We start from the raw sequence: 24273 nt of genomic DNA on the forward strand, positions 1-24273 counted from the left end.
CTTTCATTCAACACAATTTAATGCTTAGAGATAATCACGGTAGTCGACAGCTGCGCAACGTACACTTAAGTTTACTAATTTCAGAAACACGCTTACGTTACGGAAAGAGAAGAGAAGCCGTTGTTGAGTTTTTCATGCAATCGTTAGTTGTTAGAATTTTGCTCTTTATTGTTTATCCGCGCATCTGCTCATGCTTTGATCTTTCTCCTTTTGATATTTCATGTCCGGAGGCGCTCTGAGGCGCTTCCTGTGTGTTTTTTCTACCTCAGCGAGCACACAAAACAAGAAACGAGAATGAAAAAAAAAACTATTCAGTAGCTACTAATAAAAATGCAAGTAAAATACATTAGAAAAGCATTTCCTGCCCGACCAAGGCAGTGGTAGAACTTATCGAATAAACTTTGAATTTATTTTTACTGCTAGAACACATGGCTAGGGGTAGCTCCTGCAGCTGCACAAGCCATAAAAGAAAACGCTATAAATTTTACCATTTTCATACAGTGTTCAGAATTCCTGTCCCCAACGCTCAATTGAATCACCGATAGTGATGAGAAGTTGATAAGCATCATATTCTGTCACTGTTGTCGAATGTGCGCGTATACACATACACACTATTAGGGCCTTCTGTATGCTCGCCCTTGGAGGAACATAAGGAAGGAAACGTAAGGCTACTAGATTGGGTACACGTCGCATATGATGTGCCCGGTTCTAGCTACTTTATAACCCACCATGTGAGTATAAAGGTTGATTGGGTTTGGAGTTTGTGACCGTCGAGAGTATCGAGAGGCGCACCTTGCTGAGATGCATACTTGAGTTGGTTTTTTTTCATCCGGTTCCATTTACGATACGGCAACCGCCCTGATTCAATCTCGGATGGACGAGTAGAGTATTGTGCAGGATAAAAACTTTCACCGATAGCAGTGCCTTAGAAGGAAAGTCGATCTACTTCAGTCGATATAGCATAATAGGGTTCAACCGATGAAACTGTACACGAGGCAGAGAGTAGTTACCTTTTGAAAGGCAATGGCAATAGGGCTAAAGGCGCAAGGAGTTTCTCTGGTCACATTCATCCGGATTCCGCCTTTGCGACACATCGGAAGACTGCAAAGTCTGTTAGGGTTTTTATATCATCCACAGTGAAAAAATAATAGTCATAATACAGTATTTCCAGGACAGCCTGGAACTTGTGATGCAATTTAGGAATGTCGTATTTATTTTATTTGCATTTTAATTAAATCATAATATAGGAAAACATACGGCTTAATTTTCCGTTATTTAAGCAAATGTAAGGATGTAGTTTAGCGTAATATTCTCCTTATGTCAATTAAATCCCTAGTTACTCATGTATGATTAGGATATTCGGAAGAATAATTCCTGAACAGCAAGTTTCCCTTATTCAATAGAATGTAAATCAATGTTTAAAAAGAATACACATTTATTTTAATAGAAATTTTTTAAATCTACATTTTGAACTTTGAGCAACTTTACGCACAATCACAACAAAGTCTGTGTATTCATTTTAATTAATAAAATCTCATTTATGTTAGCGACGGCTGATGTATGTTGCAGCAATGTTTTCTTTTTCTCAGCCAACGAGCTGCATAGCTTCAAGTACCATTACCTGCATGAAACAGCTGCAGGGCAAATCTATTTACGAGCATCCAAACGAGCCTTAGCCGGGCAGGCAGCAGAACCGCTAAACCATGAGGGAATTTGTTTGACTCTTTAAAGAAAGTGCTAGGGAAAGATTCCTCCGGTTGCAAAGAATAGAAGACAAAATGCGCCAGAAAAATGCAACTAGCGTAAAACCATCACCATCACCACCATGCCGCTTTCCAACGGTTTCGGATGAAATGTAGGCTTTACATCTTGTTTAACTTTTCCTATCTTTGAAGCTTATTTCAACTTCCTCTTGCAGTTGCGGTAACACACCGGTAACAAACCCGTACTGAGCAAGAATCTTGCATCGGAAAAACCAATTCCACCGGTGCATCCATTGAGTGGTCGAGATGACCGGTCCGAGGGCAATTCCTTGTGTGCGCTACGTCGCTTTTGATATTCTAATAAACTTTCCGCCCGAGATCAGAGTTGAACTTTGTGGTCGAACTTACGCGCTGCTAGGTACCGGGGATGTGCGGGACACGGAGACGGCCATTCTTGTCATACGAACCTCAAGAAGCTGCGCTTATTGCCTTTGCAGCCGTCCACGGTTCGGACGATCCAGACGAACACGTCCATTGGAGAATAGCCAGACTGATTTGATGCTGGAAATTGAGTTTCGCCTCAACGACGAAGATGATGATGCTGACGATGACGAGGATGACAACGGTTCTTAAACGAACAGCGGCGCTCAGTTGGACAAAGTTTTCGGCAAAACGTCAGCAATCATCACCAACCCGACCAGCTCTACGCTCCAGCGCGGTCAATGAAGTGGAAAGCGTTTACCGAGATTCGCTTCCAAAACTACGGTTGGTTGTATTTTGTCCTTTTCTACTGCCAAGAACTCTGCTCCGGCGAGCCTTCCCGTGCCGCCCGTGCAGGAGGGGGGTGGAAATCCGCGAGTTAAACGACCTGTAAGATGTTGCGCTGGCTGGAATTGAATTATAACACTTTTATGTATTATGAAAGCGTAATGAAGATCGACACGGGACGAAAGCACACCGTACCTTCGATTTGTGCGTCCAACTCTGGAAGTCCCACGAAGCTTATGGGTTTGACGGTTCGTTGCGGATAACAACAGTCTGGTGGGAACTAACTTAATCAGCGCTTAGTGTGTCGTTAGCTGCCTTAAGTTTTGCAAAAAGCGTGTGAAGAAAGAAGCATTTCGCTAATGAAATCCTTTCATATCCTTTTCACGGTGCGGCATGGCGCACGGTACGGTTGTACCTTATGATAAATCCGATTATATTTGGGGGGATTAATAGAAACCGGCGGGTCATCCAAGGCCGATAAAGAGAATATGCTGTAAGGTGTGAAGTACAGCTATTCTGATGCTTTTTTTCTATTCAATCTTTAATAATTAGCGCGAAAATGATGCTGGTTGTTGGTAGATTCTTTAAGACGTTTATTTCATTATGAAAAAAAATACACTCAATTTCATTACTCAAGTATTATAACATAGTAAGAGTAACATTTTGCTTCTACCAAACCACTAAATGTAAAGAGCACTTTTAGCATAGTGTTGACGAAACAGTAACAAAGTTCCAAAATTTCTTGAATCTCACCTCCAGTACAAAGTTTTGGGGTTTCAAGCGCAAAAGTATTGGGGCCATTCCTGGCAGCAAAGTAACTGACTGTGATCCTTTAACTTTGCCAATGAAAACTTATTTCCGTTGCCTTTGGCGTTGGCTAACCACACACATCCACCCACCGTGTTCAAAGCGGATAACAGTACCGACGACAGGTTGTTGTCACTAACGATGCGACGTACTGGCGATGCGGTTGAAAGTAGCAGGCTCTAAGGCGCGATGGAGGATTTGGAACGAATTAAAACTTTATTAAATTGGGCAAATGTTTTTTTGTGGCTTTTCCGGCAATTCTTTGCGCATGTAAATGGTTTGAACAACGACGTGCATTACACTACCGTTTCACCTTAAAGGAATTAATCCGCCAAGCAATCACTAGCAGTGACAGTTCATAATACACGTGATCCAGTTCGTTCGTTTGCTGTGGATTCAATTCGTCCGTGACCCAACGATCTTCCCCGCAGTGATTAATTAACCTCTCGTTCGAATTAAAACAATCGGCGCACTGTGCTAAGTGAAGTTGTGCAAAACCCCGGTCACTGGTCGCCGGAGGACTAACCGACCGTTCTGCCGGGGCTCCGATGCCGAAGTGAAGGTGCCCACCGCAGGATAGCAGACAGTGTGAGAAAAGTTTCGTGAATACTTTATTAACCTTCTCCACAATCCATTTCCGTGTTTTGCCTCGGTTGACGTGACTCTTCTTCGCCGACGGGAATATACTGGTTTCGGAACGCAAAATCCCTCAACAAATCCCGCATCTTCTACAGCAACCACCGATTCAACATTCAACCGTACCGGCACCATTTCTTTCAACGTTCAGTGAAAAACGAGTGGAACTGTTTTAAATGTTTTTTAAAAATTCATTACTTCGGATCGTTGCCGTTGCACTGCTGGTGGTAAGTACTGCTGACCGATGCGGATGTCGGTATCAGAATCGGGCTCGGGAACGCGATGTGTTGTGGGGTGTAAACGGAACTGGATGCGAGAAGATTTCTGGTTTCGGCTTCGGACAACAAAGCCTTCTAGGATGCCTTTCCCCTTTCTGTAGAGTGTTCCAGTCGGGTCAGGCGATACCGTGTACCGAGCACTCGGGATGCCACGCTGGTTGATATATCAGGCTCATGAGTATTATTTCTCTTTATTCAGTTCACTCAACCAGCGGTGAAAAATACCCCAAAGCGTACCGGCGATGCTTTCGCAGCATCTTCATAAACGGAAACGGAAGTAAACAGGAAGGGCGATGATGCTGCGGAACGCCAAACTTTAAGCTGTGGTAAACCAGCACATTGCTAGCGGTGCGCAGTCACACAGGCAATCAGGTTCTTAGCAGTGCCGTATCACGTGGACGTGGACGTGGAGCATAGTTTGTGTGTGTGTTTTTCATCGTAAAGCGTTTCGTTCTTAATTATTCCGCTTAGATTACCGCAGCCGGTTTGTTCCGTGAAAGTGTGAAAACGGAATAATTAAGTGATTTTCTTGCATGGCTTCGGTATGACAGATACAATTCCGAAGTGAGTGGTCTGGTCGGGGGGGCAGACGCGCATAAAGCAAATTTTCAATAAGTTCCTTTCGGGGAAATGTGTCATGAAAAATCGCCCACCCACTCTGGAGTAGCATTCGGTTTGGCACAACGCAATGGAAGTTGTAAGATGCTTAAAGCTATGTTACATTGTTAAAGCTTGGTTCTTCTTGGTTTAGCTAGACGTGAACTTATGTTAGGTGATCTTACTTTGATTGATAAAAACAAAGCTTTATGTCATAAATTTTTATTCCCGTAATGTAAAATATTCTTTAAACTCTCATTTTTACCAACTGTTTTACAGTTATTCGTATCCCTATTATTACACGATAGCTGATACACTAAGATTTATGAACGAGTTAACCTGTAGTCGTCTAATTGATTAAATTGACCAAACCAATGGAAAATGATGATTAAAGAGCTTAAAGGGATTTGAGAGCTTTGCTCATTCGTAGATAATGTATGACAATTCTGTCTTGTTCTGTATTTATTTGAACATGATGAGAAGACCTCTCTTAGAAATACGATAAAATATCCTAGAACAGTGTAACTAGACAATACCTTCAACTGATCAAGCCTCTCCAGGTAATAAAGGAACCTCTGAAACTTAGGGTTAGTAAAGCTCAATGTCATCGGTATCTTCTTAAGATTTTTTCTCAAATTTCAAATTTCTCAAACACAGCTTAACGTTGTTGAAACTGATGGCTATTTGGACCAGCCATCAAGATTTAATATACAAGCTTTAGTATATTACACATTCAAAATACATTTAAAATAGGCAAAACTGTGTATTCTTGAAGAGCTAATATCTGAAACAGTTTAATAAGGACTAACATCATATAACTCTATATCTTTAAGGTCCTTCAACTATCTTCAACTATACAGATTGTGAAGGACACCTCAGTTGAAACTCAGACGCCTCACTGTTGAAATAATGTCGGACTATATCATTTTTTACAACAGTAAAGTTATAAACGAACATTCTTTAAAGATTCCATTTGTGCTTTGTAATAACAAAACACGTTATTACATTTCGAAGTATAAAATACAGAAGGAAATTCAATAAGAGGCTATTCCATATGTCCAAAATCATGTAGGTACACTTCCATCGACGGCCGAGCGTACGCATTTGGAGGAAGTCTGTGAAGAAATGATCCATTTAATGTGAAACAAAGCAAATGTTAATCAGATGCTACGAAGGATACACGCGCTTAAAAGAAGCGAGCAAGACAATCAGCCAGAGCTTTCCTCTCGCCTCTGCAGGTCATTCCTAAAGCGAACGAGTTGGAACGGTTAATAACGACCACGGACTGATACTTTCGATTGAGAAAACGCCCGCACACTTGACACTCTCGAGGTGACAACAAACCGGTCCGGGTCCCGAAAGGTTGCCAGCCACTGTAACAGCATCGTTGGAGAAAATTAAAAGCAAACACCGTTTTCTTAAGACTTAAAAGGATGAAAGAAATGGTGGCTCTTAGCCACTCACGGTTCGCTCGTTCTGTTCCCGGTTACCGGTGGCTTGCTGTTTCGTGGCCGTGGTGGATATATCGATGGTTTCTAGTTAAATTTGTCCCAGGCAGAGAAGAAAATAAACGAAACAAGACTCAATACTCGTTACACAACGCCATCAGAGGTTGAAAGACTAAAATTCTTCACTAACGCTGGTTCTTGTCAGTAGGAAGTAAAGCAGAATGAAGCAGCTGCTTCAAAGGCAGTATTCTTTCAAACTGTGTCATTTGGATCTATCCCTTGCTAAACACCTTGATGAAGTGAAGATAAGCTGTGGGATATGAAGCGGTATTTCACTCATAGCACAACATCCCGAAACTGTTCCATTCACATGTTTCGTTGGACCTCAAAAAATGAGGTCCATATTTTCTCTCAATTTCAACCAGATTCCTAATTCCCTCGCTGTGTAATGCTATCCCCATGCCCAGCCGTGCACCGCGAATAGATTGATCCTTGTGCTTTTTAAAAGCGCCATTTCCAATTTGCCACCTGCTGGGCCGAAGGTGTCGCATGCTTTTTGTGTACATTTCCGTGCCCCACATTTTACCGGATCTTAGCCGGATGGGGAGAATTGCACTGCCGCCTATTTTGCTATTCCCGCTGCAAATGACATGTGTTTGATTTATTTCTTCCGCAGGCCGTTCACAACAGTGGCGTTATTTCGGGCACGTTCATGAACAATGGCGCCGTCCGGTGCGGAACGACCGTTTGCCGTCCCATTTCCGGTATCTACACGAAGACCAACCCGAACAATGGGTACGTTCACGTGGCCACCATACCAGCCGGTGCGTCCAACATCACGATAACGGAGCTGCAGAACAGCCAGAACTATCTCGGTAAGTGAACCCGTGCTGCTAGCAACAGCCCATCGTACGGAAATCAGTTGTACCGGGGGGGAAAAAAACCCACACACATTCCGGAAACGGATGCAAAGGCGATGCAAATGCGGAAAATGCTGTGGTCGCCCGGGTCGTCAGAAGACATCCACTACTAATGCGGTAAAGGGGAGAACGACGGGCGTAGTAGCTGCTATGCTAATGCACTTTAATCGGCCTTGAAATGGCCTACCCTGGCTGTCATTCCCCGCAAACATTTTCCATTCCTTCGGTGACCTCCGGAAAATCGTACCAAACATTTCTGTTCCTTTCCACGTGGCCACGTTCTTCCCTGTATCTGCATGCTTACTTAAGAGGGTATTAAATATGTGTTTATTTTTAGTTTATTACATTCGTTGGTCAGCAAATACGTGGCCGGTAGCGGTGGGGGTGGTGCCGTAGGACACCCAACCGAGAGCTAGAGCGTTTGCCTAAATGAAAACGATGAAAGCAGTCAATAGTCTCCCACTATTAATGGACGCGACCGTTCGCGTCACTTCGGTACTACGCTGCTAATGGCGAAGGAACGTAAATGTAACACGTTATTCTACACCGTTACAGGCGATTGTGTGAGTGTGTGTATTTTATTTGCCGTTTGTTGGTTTTCATTTCCATTTCGAATGAAAGTGAATAGAACTTTCTTACCTATCACACACCCCATACGAACCGTGCTGAGTACAGGCCGTCGTGGTTGATTTAGTCAGAAGAAATGACCCATCATTGGGGTAGATTTATGAGCCGTTCAGACACTTGCTGACAGTATGGACGAACGCACGCACTCACATAGCCGTCCGGCCCAAAAAGACCGGAACATTTCGAGCATTAAGCATAGAGTGAAAAGCGAAATGCTGAGGGTGTGATGTACACCCATGACAGGATGGTGTTGCCATTTGCAGGTGTGCCGATTTGCTGCCATTTCCATATGCACCGGGTAACCGGGTTGCTGCTACCATTCGCACCCGGGTGCTGTCATCGTTTGTAACTAATGCGACACTTCTTTTCACACGCTCTTGCAGCATTATGTTACCTTCCGTTGCCGGCGTCCGTTTGCGTCTGTGCCCTTGCGTCTGTTGCGAAAGTACAAGTGCCGTACGCTTGGAATGCCAGTGCTCATCGTTTTTCGTTCCTCGGGATCGGAGTGAAGTGGGTACGGTACTATTTCAGCAGCATCCGATGCATCCGTACCCGGTATGCCAGTGTTGGGTGGCTTCGGTGGGCGAAAGCTTGTGAATAAATAAAACGGAACTCGAAAGAATCTTGTTTTTCCCGAGTAAAGAACCTCGGCTTGTTCTGTCTGCTCTTTGGGGGCACATAATGTCCCCTCTCGTTCACTTGATACACTTATGATGGATGAACTGGTTCCATGAATGGTAACCGCAAGCCGAGCAAAGGGCAGGGATGGGATCGATGATGCCATTCCACACCTTACTTTTGAACGCACTTGAGTGAAGTTAAGCAAATTAGTTTTACGATAAACAAACGTCATCACACCACAAGCAGTTGCTAGTTTGTACTGGGAATTAATTTCTTCTCCAAGGATGATGCAATTACGACATAAGTTTAGATTAAATATCATTAAGTGCAAACAAATTAAGCTAGATTGTTTGATCATTTTTGCTTGATTATGGTTGGGTCAAACCTGATTGATGAGAAAGGACGACATTAAATATCCTGCAAATGTTTGCCATTGTTTAGCAAGTTGGCTATAAACAGCGGTAACTTTTCCATTTCCCGTAGAGTAACTTGAACTTTTCATGTACAAACATTTCTGTATCAATCACTAAGACCTCTATAGTGCCAAACAATGGCATCTGGAAATAAATGTTAGCATCCAGCCACCCCCAACCTACAAATTATCATAAATTTCTTATAAATTCAATAATAACCGGCCTGCAATCATAATCTTTGCACTCTCGGTCGATTTGCAGAAGGGTCCAATTGAGATAAACGTAGATTGATGGCAGTGCCAATATTGGGGAGGCATTCAGCCATTACTACAAGTGTGTCGATGCAACCTCTTTCTCTGCGGTTAAATCCACACAAAGTGTATTGAAAATCTATCCCCTATCTGCAATCCCATCACAGCCCGGTGCTACTTTTTCAAATGCATCCAGTATATCACCGAACGCCAACACGCCAACGGATCAGTATACAATGGCCGCATTGCACCAAGCAATGGCGCTAGAACCGGTGCCGTCGCCATACCAAACCCCAAAGCTTATGACAGGAAAAAAAACAACGTATTACCTGCACCATAACCAAATTAAGATGGAAATCTGTCCGATGCATACCTCAATTTACTTTCCATTTCCATCCGAAAGCGGTATCGACGCGGACGATCCGAAACATTATCCATTAATTCATGCAATGTGCTGTACTTTTCCTACCCTTTTCTATGTGCCCTTTTTCTATGTGCTTTGTCGCTGTAGGAAAGCTTTTTTCCAGCTCTTTACACGCACTCTTTCGCTAATGGGCACGACAGTACCGTTTATAGGCGCGTGGTTTTAAACCGTATATTCAACGCGATTCCAATCGTGTTGGTTGGTTGTAGTTGATCGGGGGGTTCAAAAACAGGGTTTAAAATTGTTCCAGCATATAAAAGCATCCTGATTCGAAATCTTTCTGTATGGCGTCTTCGTAAAGCAATGTTACAATATTGAAAATGGTAATGGGGACACCATGTGTTTATTATAATTTACTTATTTGCCACATCTACTAACACTAACGTTGAAACATTCGAGCATTGTTCGAGATTTAGACAGTTTGAAACCAACGATACGTTGTAATATGGCGTTGCAATAGGTATATGTGGTCTATTCTTTATTTTTTCATTACAAAATTATCTCAAAATGTTCTTTCAAGTTTCAGAGGTTGAGAGAGCAGAGCTTGAAGCTCATTGATGATCAATTCTAGTACAGATCAATTTCGACGACACGTGTGACACGTTTAATGGAATCCATCTCGTGAATACTAAGAAATGTACCACTTAGAATCTGGTCAAATGAGGTTTTTGATTGCCGTGCCCCTGGTGGCGGTATTTGAAAGCTTTTGTCATAAACTTATTCTCAATTACACTAACTGTGTCCACTAAAAGAATATGACAACAAAGAAAATTAAGTTTGCTTATACATTTGATGCATCTGGCAAGGTTTGGTGCTAAGATATCCCGAATAACCGGCAGCTGGAATGGAAGGTTGGAACAAAAGCTTTAGGAACCAATACTTGGCTGTGGAGTGTAGATGTAGCCGAGCGATACAAATCTGCAACTGTGATAAAAATACGCTTTCGAGAAGATTCGCGAAGGATCACCAAGTTTCCAAGAAGGACCTTGGAACAACATGCATCAACCGTAGAGCGCGCTCGGAGTTCGTGGGAATGCGGTTTGGTGAAATAGAATAGTTTGGTTTAGACGACGGACTCTACGTAAAGATGGCCTTCTGGTTATAACATTGGTGCCTATCGCGAAGCAAGTCGTTAAAATTTATCCACCTGCTTGGTTTTATCCACCATTATATATATCTACTAGAAATGGTATCGCGAACGATTTTCCCCTACCAGTCTATAAAATCATACCAACCATTATAAATACAGATCTAGTAGTTTTGCTATTTGTCAAAATCTATGGTTTGTCTTCATATCGTCGGCTAACGAAGAAGTGTTTTGCGTGATGCAGCAACTTGCAGCACATTCTTTCCACCTTTCTCATTTCACGACTAGGCCAGTTCTTCTATTTTATTTTTTCTAAAGTGACTTTTCCCGTACGCAGGCGGTCCGGTTCTAATCGTCATTTATTCTAGAGAAATAAGTTGTTCGTGAATGTTAGTGTAATATGTTTTTCATTTGGACGTGGTTAAATTAAGGTAATTCCGACTCCACATGGACGGCGGTCGCGGCAGTACCGCGAAAAACGCGGCGTGGTTTAAGATGGACAACTCTGCGGAACAGCAGCCACGGAAGATTTGAGAACCGACACGGACCGAGATGAGCCGGACCGAGCAGATGGTTAACGAAAGTTATAAGCGTTTTTCGCGGTACCGCTCATGTGGAGACGACCTAAAAGAATACGGTTAGTTTTGAAAAGGAAAGAGATTAGCAAAGAAAAGCAGACAAAAAATGAGAAGAAAAAAAGCGGAAGTCCGTTTTACCAGAATAAAAAATTTAAATTAATGAAAATTTTTAATTTTTTTTATAAGTTTGTACTTTTTCTTTTCAACAATACATCTCCCATTACATTACATTACATTTCCCGTGAAGTAAGCTCTTAAATCTTCACATAAAACGGGGTTGATACCGTATAACTACTGCATCGAGGCAGTAGGTAAATATATGGGTTGATATAATTAGTTTAGCTCGTTCGCGATACAAATTAAAGACTTTTTTAACGACTACTCGATTTTTTCCCCACGATTTGTATGGTAGTCATGGCAATTGCCTTCACCGTTTTAAGGGTTGACAAATTTGTTGCGTTGCGATACCAATCCGCCATAACTGTCATTATAAGGGTTGATATTTTTATAGACTAGTAGTTAATTTCGTTCGCGATAGGGACCATTGTTTCACACACTCCACGAGGCGTTACCGTGGCAACAAAGTTTGTTGTCGTCTGCAAATTTGCGTTTTAAGTTTTCATTTGAGTGCTTAGCCAATGAGGTTATGCATTAAAAAAGAGAGGACTTTTGAAACAATTGCTGTCTTTATAAGATTACACCATAGACCAGTGTTAATTTGGTCGCATTTGGTCAGCAGCCACAACAGCGTAGTTAATAATCTTAGCCATAACAGCGGATCTTCAGTGGAACGACAACAGGTCGGAATGTATTCCACGAACAATTCACCTTCCCAATTTCTAGGAGCTCGGTGCTATTAAAAACCATTGAGTTACAATTATTACCTTTTACAAAAGAAGAAGTAATTTTGAAAACCTTAAATAACTAGCAAAAACGTTATGGTGTACGAAAATGTACAACGAAGTGCAAAGAAACACGCTAGATTTGGATGAGAATTTTGGCTAGAAAAGTGTAAGAATTTAAACACAGCAAAAACTAGAAATCGTTATAATTTTTACTGACTTGAACTTGATTTGTTCAAGCCTACATTTTAAAGTCCTGGAAAATAAGCGATAGACACAAACAAATCGACGTATTTCCCGAGTCGAAACAATTTCTCACCGGAAATGTAATATTAAACATTTGTACATTCTTTAAAGCGATTTTTCACCGAAAGGTAATAAAATATACATTTTCCGATTTTTTTTCTCCTACACCATGGTTTCCACCCGAATCTCTTTCGACAGCGCTGAAAACGAGTGATCAACGGTTTTTCATCAATGGTGACTACACGATTTCGCTCAGTGGACATTACATTGCCGCCGGGACCGTGTTCGATTATCGTCGAGTCGATGGGCTGAACAACGGTTCGAACAGCAGCTTCCGGCACGTGGAAGGTATCACCGAATGGGTGACTGCGCTTGGGCCCACGAACGAGCCGGTACAGGTGTTTCTGCTTTCACAGTCACCGAACCCGGGTATCAAGTACGAATATCTGCTTCCCGTGAACGTCAACCCTACCGAGCCTACATCACAAGAAGAAATTCCCAGTGCCGAAGGTAGGACCAAAAAAACCGGACGATCGAAAATTCACCAAAGTGGAAACAACATCATGCGAAATGTAACAACCCAACAGGAGGTTAAATATATTTGTTTCTCCTCTTTGACATTTGCCTTTTGCAGCGGGAAATGAAATCTCGGAAAAATCCAATCTGCGTGTGCCAAAGCAGCGGTTGGTGAGCTCAGCCAACAACTCGAGTACGGGCCGGGTTGGTCAGCGTAAGCGTAAGTATCTGTGGAAGGTGATCGGATTCAGTGCGTGCAGCAAGTCCTGTGGCGGAGGCATCCAACAGCCCATCATCAAATGTGTGCGCGAATCTCCGACGCGCGTATTTTCTACCAAACGGTGCGCCCATCTGCAACAACCTGTACTGAACGAAAATTTGCTGCGCTGTAACACCCAACCCTGCCCGGCGTACTGGAAGCTTGGCGAATGGGAACAGTGTAATTGCGAGGAAAAATACGACGAGGAGGTGTTCCGGACGCGCGAAGTCAAGTGCGTGCAGGAGCTTCTGTCCGGCATTGTGATACAGGTCAACAATGGTGCCTGTATGGAGGAGCTCCCACCCAGCACGGAACGGTGTGAGTGCTCACGTGTGGTGAAACCAACGCCGGCGAGAACAGAAAAGCCACGGTACAAACCGACGGAAAGCCAACACCAGCACGAACACCGTGGCCACCGGGGCCAGCATCAGCATCAACACCACGACCACCACAATGGCGGCAGTCACAGTCACACCCAGAACGATATGGAGAATGGTCCGATGGCGAACGGTGGCTTTGTCGTTCCGCACAGTCGCCAGCGCACCGACATAAACCACATCAACTATCGGGCAGAGTCGAAGAAAACTGGCGTCTGGTTGACAGCGAACTGGAGCACTCGGTGCTCTACCACCTGCGGTATTGGCATGCAAACGCGATCGATCTTCTGCGATCGGAGCTCTTCGATCAACTCGGAACGTTGCGATCTGCGCATGATGCCGGAAACTTCGCGCGAGTGCACCAGCAACCGAGCTTGCGAATTTGGCGAATGGTTTGCGGGTCCTTGGACTCTGGTGAGTATGCTGAATTTCTGAGAGCCGGACCCGGACAAACCGACCGCTAACTACCGTTTCGTTCACAGTGCTCCGGAGATTGCTTCAATCTGACACGCTCCAGAACAGTGCTCTGCATCCGTAACGATCATTTTGCACCAGAAAGTGAGTGTGATGCCGATCTGCGACCGAAATCGATCGAACCATGTGACACGGAATCTTTCGAGGAATGTAAACCCAGGTGGCACTTCTCCGAATGGACTGAGGTAATTGGCTGAGATAAGTTTTAAATATCGAGCCAGTAATTTAATGGCCCCAATTAACACGAAAACGCTAAAATTAAGTGTCAAGAATTAAAATTTGGATATCAAACAATAATAACTCCATATATTCTAAATTGTTTTATACAGTAATTGTTCATTAACCCATTACATCCCAGGGGGTACGAAATTGTTATGCAAAAGACTTGACACTTTGTAATCCTAGAAATGACCTAAAGCTGGAGGTTAGGAAGTTCATCTTAAGAACTCGAGATATTATATTTTCACTTTATCGTTATTTTCTTTCGTACAATTTCGTGCAAAAATATATTATTAAGATTGTTTGCAGTCCTGCCTCTAGCCTCCGTTGCGAAAGGACGTATTTCGTTTGGAAGCGTGCCTACGGATTCTGCATTTGGCAGGCAGTGGTCAGTGTCCTGAAGTACAATTGCGTACTTATCGTGCTTTCCGTTGTGGCTGTAGCGTGCTAATCGGTGTCCCCGTTTGTCTCCGATATTCGTTCGGTAGACGTGTGTGTTGTGAGTGTAGCGATCGAATTGCGATAAGCGTGCTCAGCGTAGCAACGCTTTCGCAACGATCAACGCTTGTTATCTGTGTAGTGCGTGTGTGCATTCGTCGATCGTGCGTAAATATCAAACCGGTATTTATAATCCTTCTGCCCTCTCTGATCCGTTGTCTCGGACTCTACCATGGGGGTAGAGGAGGAGCTTTCCGATTCGGACAGGGATATGGAACAGTGCGCCAAAAGGAAGCCGGGACGCCCGAGGTCCGGCCAAGCTTCCAAAAAGGTGGCATCGGACAATAGACCGTCTGCATCGGGAGCCGTGCAAAGTGGTGTGAGTGGGCCGAGTGACAACGGCCTACACCGAGCACGCGCTTACCCACCATCATGGCAGGGTTTGCCGGTTGTTTATTTTATGCCGCGCGTAAAACAGCTCGATGTGCGCTCAATAGCCGCATCGCTGTTTAAGAAGTACCAGGGAGTAACCGATGTTTTTCGGCTGCGCCCTAACAAGATTAAGGTCACCGCAAAAGACCGGGCACAAGCCAACGTCATTGCGGCGGACCCAGAGTATACGGAGCACTACCGGGTTTACATCCCCGGTAGTCTGGTAGAGGTTACCGGCGTAATCGAAGATTTTGATTACCCGGAGGAAGATCTGGTGAAGTTTGGGCAAGGGACATTTGCTGCCCCCGATACGCCCAAAGTGAAAATTCTTGAGGCAAAAAAGCTCTATAGAGCTGCCAATGATGAGAAAAATGAAAAAACTTTTGTCCCGACTTCCTCTATTCGGGTTACGTTTGAGGGAACGGTACTTCCGCAGGCAATCATCCTTGAGGGCCTCCGGATACCCATCGACCGGCCATACATACCGAAGGTGGCCACTTGTTCGAAGTGCAACCGCATTGGTCACACGGAACCATATTGCACACGTAAAACGTGCTGTGGAAAATGTAGAGGGACACATGCTACCGAGAATTGCAAAGCGTTGACCCATAAATGCTCGCATTGTCGGGACGAATGGCATGAGGTAGTTTCGTGCCCCGTGTATCGGAAGATACAAAAAGAGCAGACTAAAACAATAGCCGAGCGGGCACGCGGCTCTTATAGTGATGCTCTTAAAAACGCCAATAACCCTTTTGCCGTGCTGACCAATGTAGATGTAACTAACGCATCTAGTCCGGTTGCACCGAGTCAAGGTACGGTCATGGGATCGAATAAAGGAACGAGAATATTGTACAAAAAGGTACAAAAAAAGGTCATTAAAAAAATGAAGAAACCCTTGGCACCACAGCGTCACGTGACCAGTAAACTTTCTAACCCCTCCCCCGTGAATCCAACACGGAACGCTGATCCTTCTTTTCCTGATCCATTGCTTCCTAGGAAACAGCCCAAGAAAAAGCGATCTCCTCGGACTAAGGTTCCTGAAGAGAACTTGGCTTTCTCTAAGGAGCCTAAAAGCTTCCCGAGGATACCTACCCCATCCTTAACCGAGATCCTCCAGTCCCTCCTCATGACCCTAAACCTCCCGCAACCATTGCAACTGATCGCTACTTGGGCCCTTCCTTACCTGAAGGGGATGATCAAACAGTGGCTGGCACAATGGCCGTGCCTAAGTATGATGGTCCGCCTGGACGACTAGTCTTCCAATGGCTACCATCATACAATGGAACTGCAGAAGTCTGTTGGGAAAAATAGATTCTTTTAAAGCACTGGTAGGCGAACACAATTGCGATGTGTTCGCACTCTGTGAAACTTGGCTATCGGAAGACATAAATCTAACCTTCCCGGGGTATAACATAATCCGTGAAGACCGAATCTCCAGGGGTGGGGGGGGTATTGATCGGTATAGGAAAGAGTCACAGCTTTTCCAGAATACCAACCCCAAACCAACTATGTATTGAAACTGTCGCAATAAAGGCAAAACTTGGGGGTCTTCACGTGACAATTGCATCTGTTTATATCCCCCCGATAGCCAATAATGAAAAAGACAAAATTGAAAAGTTCAAAAAGGATCTTGGAAATTTAGCAACGGACTTGCCTGGACCGCTTTTGATCCTGGGAGATTTTAACTCCCATGGAATCGAATGGGGGAGCGATAAGGATGATATCCGCGCTCCCATCATTCGTGAGTTTTGCGACAGGTTTGCGTTTTCTATCCTGAACTCAGGAGAGGCAACTAGGATGCCGACACCGAAAAGTAGAGCAAGTGCACTGGATCTGTCTCTATGTCCTTTAGCTATGGCCCTGGATTTTAGTTGGAAGGTCATCCAGGACCCTATCGGAAGTGATCACTTACCGATAGAAATTTCCTATGTCAAGGGATGTCCAGTTAATGCAAACCCCGTCAAATGTGACTTGACGAGGAACATTGACTGGACAAGATACGGTGAATTAGTAGCCGCTTCGCTTTCTCTTGTAGGAGAAAATTTGCTCCCAGTAAAGGAGTATGAAAATCTTGTCTTAATAATAAACAAGTGCGCCCTTGAAGCTCAAACAAGGGGCATCCACCAAGCAAGGAAATTCAAAAGACCTCCCACTCCTTGGTGGGACAAGGACTGCCAAGCGGCTTTTAACAAGAAGCGGAAGGCATTTAAAGCCTTCAGAGACACAGGTTCCAGGTCATTATATGACAAATATAAAGGACTGGAGAGATTGTGCAAAAACCTCCTGAAGGCGAAGAAAAAGGGTTATTGGCGCCAATACGTCAATAATCTTGATCCTTCCACTTCTCTAAATTCGCTTTGGAAAATGGCTAGAAGGATGCGAAACAGCAACAACACCAACGAGAACGAATGTTTTTCTGGCGAATGGCTTAACGAGTTTGCTCACAAGTTTTGCCCCGATTTCGTTCCAGCGCAAAACTTCTTCCAAGATGCGCCTGGTAGTGATCCAATGTTGGACTCACCATTCACCATGATGGAGCTATCTCTGGCTCTTCTTTCATGCAAAAATTCGACCCCAGGTCTGGACCAGGTTAGTAGCAAACTACTTCAAAACCTACCAGACGTGGGCAAGAAACGACTGTTGAGAATCTTCAACAATATGTTGGAACTCAACATCGTCCCGCAGGAATGGAGAGAAGTGAAAGTTGTCACTATTTTGAAGCCTGGCAAACCGCCATCAAGACACGACTCATATCGTCCGATATCTTTGTTGTCGTGTCTGAGGAAACTCCTAGAAAGAATGATTCTTTTCCGATTAGAAGAATGGTTGGAATCCCACAACCTTCTTTCAAATACCCAGTTTGGTTTCCGTAAAGCTAAGGGTACTAATGACTGTTTAGCGCTTCTGGTAACAGAAATTGAACTTGCTCGTGCTCGCAAGCAAAACATGGGGTCTATTTTTCTAGATATACAGGGGGCGTTTGATTCAGTTTCTCCGCACAAACTGAGCCAAAAATTGCAAACTGCCGGGCTGGGACCAAAATTGAATAATTTCCTATTCAATCTTTTGTCGGAAAAAGCTATGAATTTTAACAATGGTCACGTTCAATTAAAACGAACCAGCTACCATGGACTGGCACAAGGGTCCTGTCTGAGCCCCCTGCTATATAATTTTTATGTGAGTGAAATAGATTCTTGTCTAGCACCCAACTGCAGTATTAGACAATTGGCAGACGACGGCGTCATTTCAGTCGCTAGCAGGGACGCCGTCGAAATACAACAGGCTTTACAAACCACTCTGGACAATCTTGCCGAGTGGTCCGATAACCTTGGTATCAAGTTTTCTACAACGAAAACTGAAATGGTAGTCTTTTCTCCTTTTAGCGACACCGAAAAAAATAGGGAGAAAAGACTATATGAACCCAACATTGATGTTTTTTTATATGGGGAAAAGATATCAATTACCGACAATTTTCGATACCTTGGTGTTTGGTTCAACTCCAGGCTCAACTGGAGCATGCACATCACCCAGCTGATAAAAAAATGCTCGAAAAGAATCAATTTTCTAAGGACAGTCACAGGATTTTGGTGGGGCGCACACCCATCAGATGTCCTGCGACTGTATAAGACTACGGTACTCTCCGTATTGGAATATGGTTGCATATGCTTCCATTGGGCATCCAATACGCAGTTTATTAAATTGGAGAGATTACAGTATCGAAGTCTTAGACTCGCACTAGGGAGCATGAAATCTACGCACAACATGTCCCTAGAAGTGATGACCGGAGTGATGCCGCTGAGATTACGTTTTGAAATGCTGTCGCTTCGCCTTCTAGTTCGTTCTTCAGTATCAAATCCCTTGATCATAGAAAATTTTAAAGCGCTTATAGAGACAGGTTCTAAGAGCAAAATCATTAATATCTATAATGATTTTGTTACTCTACAAGTCAATCCTAGCGCCCCACAAGCAGTAAACCGTGCTGCCCTTCCTGAGTGCTACAGTTCCATTGTTAGTACGGACTCCTCGTTGCGTGAGGAGATCAAGATCATTCCTCATGATCTTCGCCCGAGGGTTGTGCCGGGCATTTTTGTGAACAAGTACGGCCATATTGACAAAATGAACCAGTATTACACTGATGGGTCATCCTCTGAGGAGGGCACTGGCTTCGGCGTTTTTAGCGAGACCACCGAAGCATTCTTCAAATTGAGGCAGCCATGTTCCGTGTTCACGGCTGAGCTTGCCGCAATTTTTTACGCACTATTGTTAATAGCAGCGAGTCCCCCGAATCAGTACTTCATATTTACAGATAGCCTTAGTGCTATTGAAGCACTGAAAACTCCGAGGGCTGTTAAGAGCCAAGTCCATCTTGTAGCTAAAATAGTTGAGTTGCTCGGCTCAATGTTTAACAAGGCGTTTAGAATATCGCTAATTTGGGTCCCTTCTCATTCGGGAATACCTGGTAACGAGAAAGCTGACTCACTGGCCAAAACAGGCGCCACAGAAGGCGTTTTTTACGACAGGCCTATCTCAACCCAAGAATTCCTCCGTTCGCCACAGCAACTTTTCCTGTCAAGATGGCAGAGCATGTGGGAAGCGGACGAATTAGGGCGTTTCCTTTTCTCGATCTCTCCGCAAGTGTCCCTGCGGCCTTGGTTTGGTGGGCTCCCTGTAGATCGTGCTTTCATTCGAATGATGTCCCGACTCATGTCGAACCATTTCGCTTTGGATGGACATCTACAGCGTATTAATCTGGCAACGTCAAAGGTATGTGGCTGCGGTGTAGGATTTCACGATGTGGACCACCTTCTGTGGTCCTGCGTGGAGTTTGAAACCGCCAGACCTTCCTTGTTGGATGCGGCCGGTATAATCGGAAGGCTCCCGGGTACTCCAATACGCGACATTTTGGGGTGTAGGGACCTCAAGTTTATGAGGCTCATTTACTGCTTTGCGCGAGATAACGGACTTATCCTTTGATTCCTATCCTTAATTTCCATTGTTCCCATATCCCTTCGTAGTCCATCTTTTGTTTTTTGTTGTCTTGTGGATAATTGTTTGTGCCACTTTAAGCCGATGAGGAAGCAGTCACCTCCAAGGACAACGCCAAAACCACTGGAAGGGAGGCAGACTTATTGGTGTATACTTGTAGTCCGTCTCTAACCCATCTGCTGTCTTGTTTTGTTCTAGTTCCGTTAAGGGTCGGCCAAAGTCGAACGTAGTAGGTTGTTCCAGTGAAGAGTGGCGCAATCACCCATCAACCACACCACGAACACAGAACCTTTCAACACAGAAACCACTATACATCACAACAACCAAAGCAATAGCCCCGGATCTATACCATCACACAAAACAATAGGACAACAGACGTATCACATACAACAACGATAGACAAACGACAAACAACATCGAAATACACCAACTACCAACACAACCGAGCATGCCCGGGATAAGGTAAATCGCAAGGAGGAAATGCCTTGTGACAAAAAATTGTTATTTTCACTCAACACAAGCGGTGTTGAAAATACGGCATTGCCGTCATAATGGATTCTAAATAAATAAGATTGTTTGCAGTTATTTTATCATAAATTTAAATAATATCGAATCCGTTATTTTTTCGACTTGACTTTACCCGAACTTTTCTGAATGCCAAACAGCCCCCCTCCCATAAATAAATTATCAACTGATACCAGTTAATACATACCACTTTTGTTTATTAAACATTTTAAAAAAGTTTAGTTTTGAGTATCGAATTTCACCCTCTGAGATGAAATGGGTTAAAAAAAACGCTTAAATGCATCGCAGTTCTAGTGTATCGCAAACTAAAATTCTGCTCAAATACATTCTCAAACATGTTTTTGGTGCATATATTTATATTTATATATTTTTTTATATATTTGCGCAGTGTACCAAACCTTGTGGCGGTGGCAATCAACGTCGGGTGATTAAATGTCTAGAGTTCAATTTGCGCGACAAACTGCTCCAGGAGTCGGGTGGCTGTCGGTACGCCGATCGGCCCATATCTTACCGGGTGTGCAACGAAGAGTCCTGCCCGACATCGACCGCTTCTCCCGCGACACCTGCCACAACCAGGACGACTACGTACTCCACTTACACGACGACCCTGTCCGCGTCTTCCTCGGTGGATCCGTACTACGAGACACGGCCGGACATGATGCCGAACGATGACACCTGTCGAGATGATTTCCCCAACTGTACGATAGTGTTAAAGGCCAAACTGTGCAACTATGCGTACTACAGCCAGGCGTGCTGTCAGATGTGCCGGACGCGGCAGAACGAACTGTACTAATGCGCAGCGCCGAGTACTTTTTAGCACCATTAACACAACACAACACGAGGCTGCGCAGATTGAGTACGTTGCACATACCATTTCCTGCGTTCATTAGCAATTAAAATTACACAAAGAAGAAGTTCAACATGTTGCGTTATTATCAGCCAGTTTGGGTTCGGTAGGGTGTTGCAGGGGGTATTTTCTTCGATTACCAGTTTCAACCATAGGAACTCGATATGAGCAGTATTTTTGAGCTGAGGAACAGCAGATTAAGCGAAATGATTGTTACGCAGGATCGAGTTCTTTTCAGCTTTGTTGCAAATAGTGATCAAGAACGTATACTTGCGTATTTGTCCAGCGTCCATCAACAATAAACCCATCATCGCCGGTCACACTAGTATTAAATGCAAATGCGTTCAAGTGCAAGCAGAGAGTATACATACGTGCACTAATTAACAACGCGCTACGACGAAACATTGGGCCGCCGTTTTCATTACTTACAACAGCAGACACGTAGTGGTCTGCAACACTAACAGACAAACGTTTGGTTTTTGTTTTTCCTCTCGTTAAGAAACACTGAATACTTATTTGCAACAATGCAACTGGTTTTATTTAAGATTCGTTCTTTCCCCCCAAAAAAAAAAAAGGATGTAAAGGAAAAGTAAATAAAAATCGTTAGACGCTGAGACTGTTTTGATTTGTTCACTCCTCTCCCAAAGTTAGTAAACATGAGAGGTGGTAGTGATTAGATATTTATCGGGGAAGAATAATTCACGACTTCGCATCGTTACGCATCAAGGAGAATCATTATTGTTAGTAACTATTTGCGACTAATACACACACAACAACAAACAACGGTGAACACACTGCAGCAAATCAACAACAGAAACAACAACCGGAAGGTTAAATTTTCACTCACTGTAACTATAACATAGATCTCCCTCTTTCCAATAAACGTTTGATAACATTGGAGTCGGCGAGCCCTTTGGATCGGTGCATAAAACAGGCGAAAGAAAAAATCTCATCCTGTGGCGTTACATATTACGTTACGCGGATGCGACGGGTCTGTTGATATGGTTGAAGTCTCTCCTGATACGTTTATCATAATGCTTTCGAAATGTTTACTGGCATTTGCTAATGTTTTTACTTAGTTAGCTCCCTTCTAGCCAATATATTACAACTACCGGTGCCATAGTTCTTTCCCTTACTTCGCGAGAGTTCTCAGCTGGTTGTAGATCGCCTTCACTACCCCAACCATGCTGAGCACGGTAACCGCTATCGTGAACACGGTCATCATCGTTATTCCCTCGGTGATCGTATTCTGGCGATAGATTCGTTTCTCATAAGCCAACACGATCGCCACCATGCCCATCACGTAGCACACCGTGCCGGTGAGATAGTGGCTTAACTTTGCGTAGATCGGTCGGATGCGCTTTCGCAGCTCGGTGGCAAACAGTGCCATCAACCCATTCGCAAGGGTAAGCGCCAGGAATACCAGCGATATGAGTCCCACTATGCTGTGCGTTGATGAGAAGTGGCGTCGGTTGGTGGAACCCCGGAAGTAGATCTCCAGCGCAATGCCCACCACACAGCAACTACAGCCGACGACTTCGATCAACCAGTGGACGGTGCGTTTGTGCGAGTGCGTTAGTTTCTGCGTCCAGCCGTTGCCACTGTACAGCAAAACAATCCCTTCGGCCATTAGTAGATGGTACTATTTTTTTTGTTTCGGGGAAGATACACATCAGGAAATAGAATAACAATGAACAGTGAACAATAGCAAAGATATTCGTCGGTCTTCCTACCCCGATCAATGTGAGGAACACGTGCCAGGTGTAGAGCTTGTCGAATCCATTTTTCCAACAGAGCCAGCTAGTGTAGATACAAACCACACCGATCATGGTGTGGTTGAGCGTGTTGAAAATGCCTTCCACCATGAAAAACCATTCACTCTCAGTAACGCGCTTCCGATCCAATGCCGCTTTCTGTTGGTGATCGTTCGTGTGGTGTAGCTTCATTTTGTCCAAGTTTCTACACTCTTATCACTTCAAATGTTTACGCAAACGTGGTTGTGATTAACGAGCAGGAAATTAACCGAACGTACACTGGCACATGCTGATGCTCAAATCGTAACACAATTGCAATTCCGCGCCCTACACAGCATCTGAGCTAGCTGTGATCAATGCGCAATGCTTTTGTACCGCGACAATAGATCGAAACTAGAGACACAAACATTAGTTTGTTTTAAAAACGGTAGCATCAACACTAGTACGAGTTCTACTAATTTATAACATTGTGCCCTTCGAAGAGCATTTCGCGAGCGTCAGCATGTCTGCGGTCGATTGTTATCAGTGGAACGTGTGCGAGATGGTACGTGAGTGACTAGGGCGTTCGGCTTAAACCGATACGCGCTCACGTCATTCCGAACCGCTGGACTGATGACAGAAACCGGCGAAATCGGAACCAATCGGTAGTTGGACGTGTGTCTCAAGACAGTAAATTTATCTGTACATCCGAGCGAATAGAGTTCAACCATAAAACAGTGGGCAAACAATGATTAGTGTCGTAGGTCATGGAACAGCAGTTAGTCCGTCTTTAGGCATCATATAGATAAAACAAAACGTTTCGATTACAAACCACTTGTAATCTCACGGAAGCGGTTCAAATCGATCATCTTTATTACACATTCCCAATATATCATCGAACCGTAAAAGATTCGCAAATTGATTTGTACAATTTTTTGAACGTCCCGAATGTTGTTATCAGAGTTGTTGTAATCGTTGTTACTAGTATAGCGAATCGTATTTCTGTGCAAAAACTGTCCCTAATAATGTGATGATCGTACGCAAGCACTAGGGCTAACATTCCCGCCAAAAATGCTACTACGCCCACCGAACGATGCGTCCGGTACAGCCACAGTGATTCAAGATATTGTCGGAGTTCCCTTCCGAACAAAGCGACCACTCCGCTTACCAAGCTAGCGACGACTAGCACCACCGATATCAGTCCCACAATCGAATGCACCG

General features: G+C 44.0%; 2 protein-coding genes across 2 annotated transcripts in view; one reads left to right on the forward strand and one right to left on the reverse strand.

The window, feature by feature from the left end:
* Positions 1–21933, forward strand: part of LOC128302694 (thrombospondin type-1 domain-containing protein 4) — an 81051-nt gene extending 59118 nt beyond the window's left edge. The window contains exons 7-11 of the mRNA XM_053039558.1: positions 6914–7112; positions 12445–12756; positions 12881–13812; positions 13881–14057; positions 20861–21933. Of these exons, the coding sequence (XP_052895518.1) occupies positions 6914–7112; positions 12445–12756; positions 12881–13812; positions 13881–14057; positions 20861–21265 (2025 nt within the window). The 3' untranslated portion in view covers positions 21266–21933. The remainder of the gene's footprint in view (positions 1–6913; positions 7113–12444; positions 12757–12880; positions 13813–13880; positions 14058–20860) is intronic.
* Positions 21934–21936: 3 nt separating this feature from the next.
* LOC128301643 (transmembrane reductase CYB561D2-like) lies at positions 21937–23357 on the reverse strand. Its single transcript, XM_053038223.1, has 2 exons — positions 23053–23357; positions 21937–22961 (listed from the first exon to the last, which is right to left on the reverse strand). Exons 1-2 carry the CDS (start codon positions 23263–23265, stop codon positions 22452–22454), a joined length of 723 nt encoding a protein of 240 aa, XP_052894183.1. The 5' UTR covers positions 23266–23357; the 3' UTR covers positions 21937–22451.
* Positions 23358–24273: the final 916 nt, after the last annotated feature.

This window comes from Anopheles moucheti, chromosome 3 (assembly GCF_943734755.1).
Source record: "Anopheles moucheti chromosome 3, idAnoMoucSN_F20_07, whole genome shotgun sequence".
NCBI classification, from domain to species: Eukaryota; Metazoa; Arthropoda; class Insecta; order Diptera; family Culicidae; genus Anopheles; species Anopheles moucheti.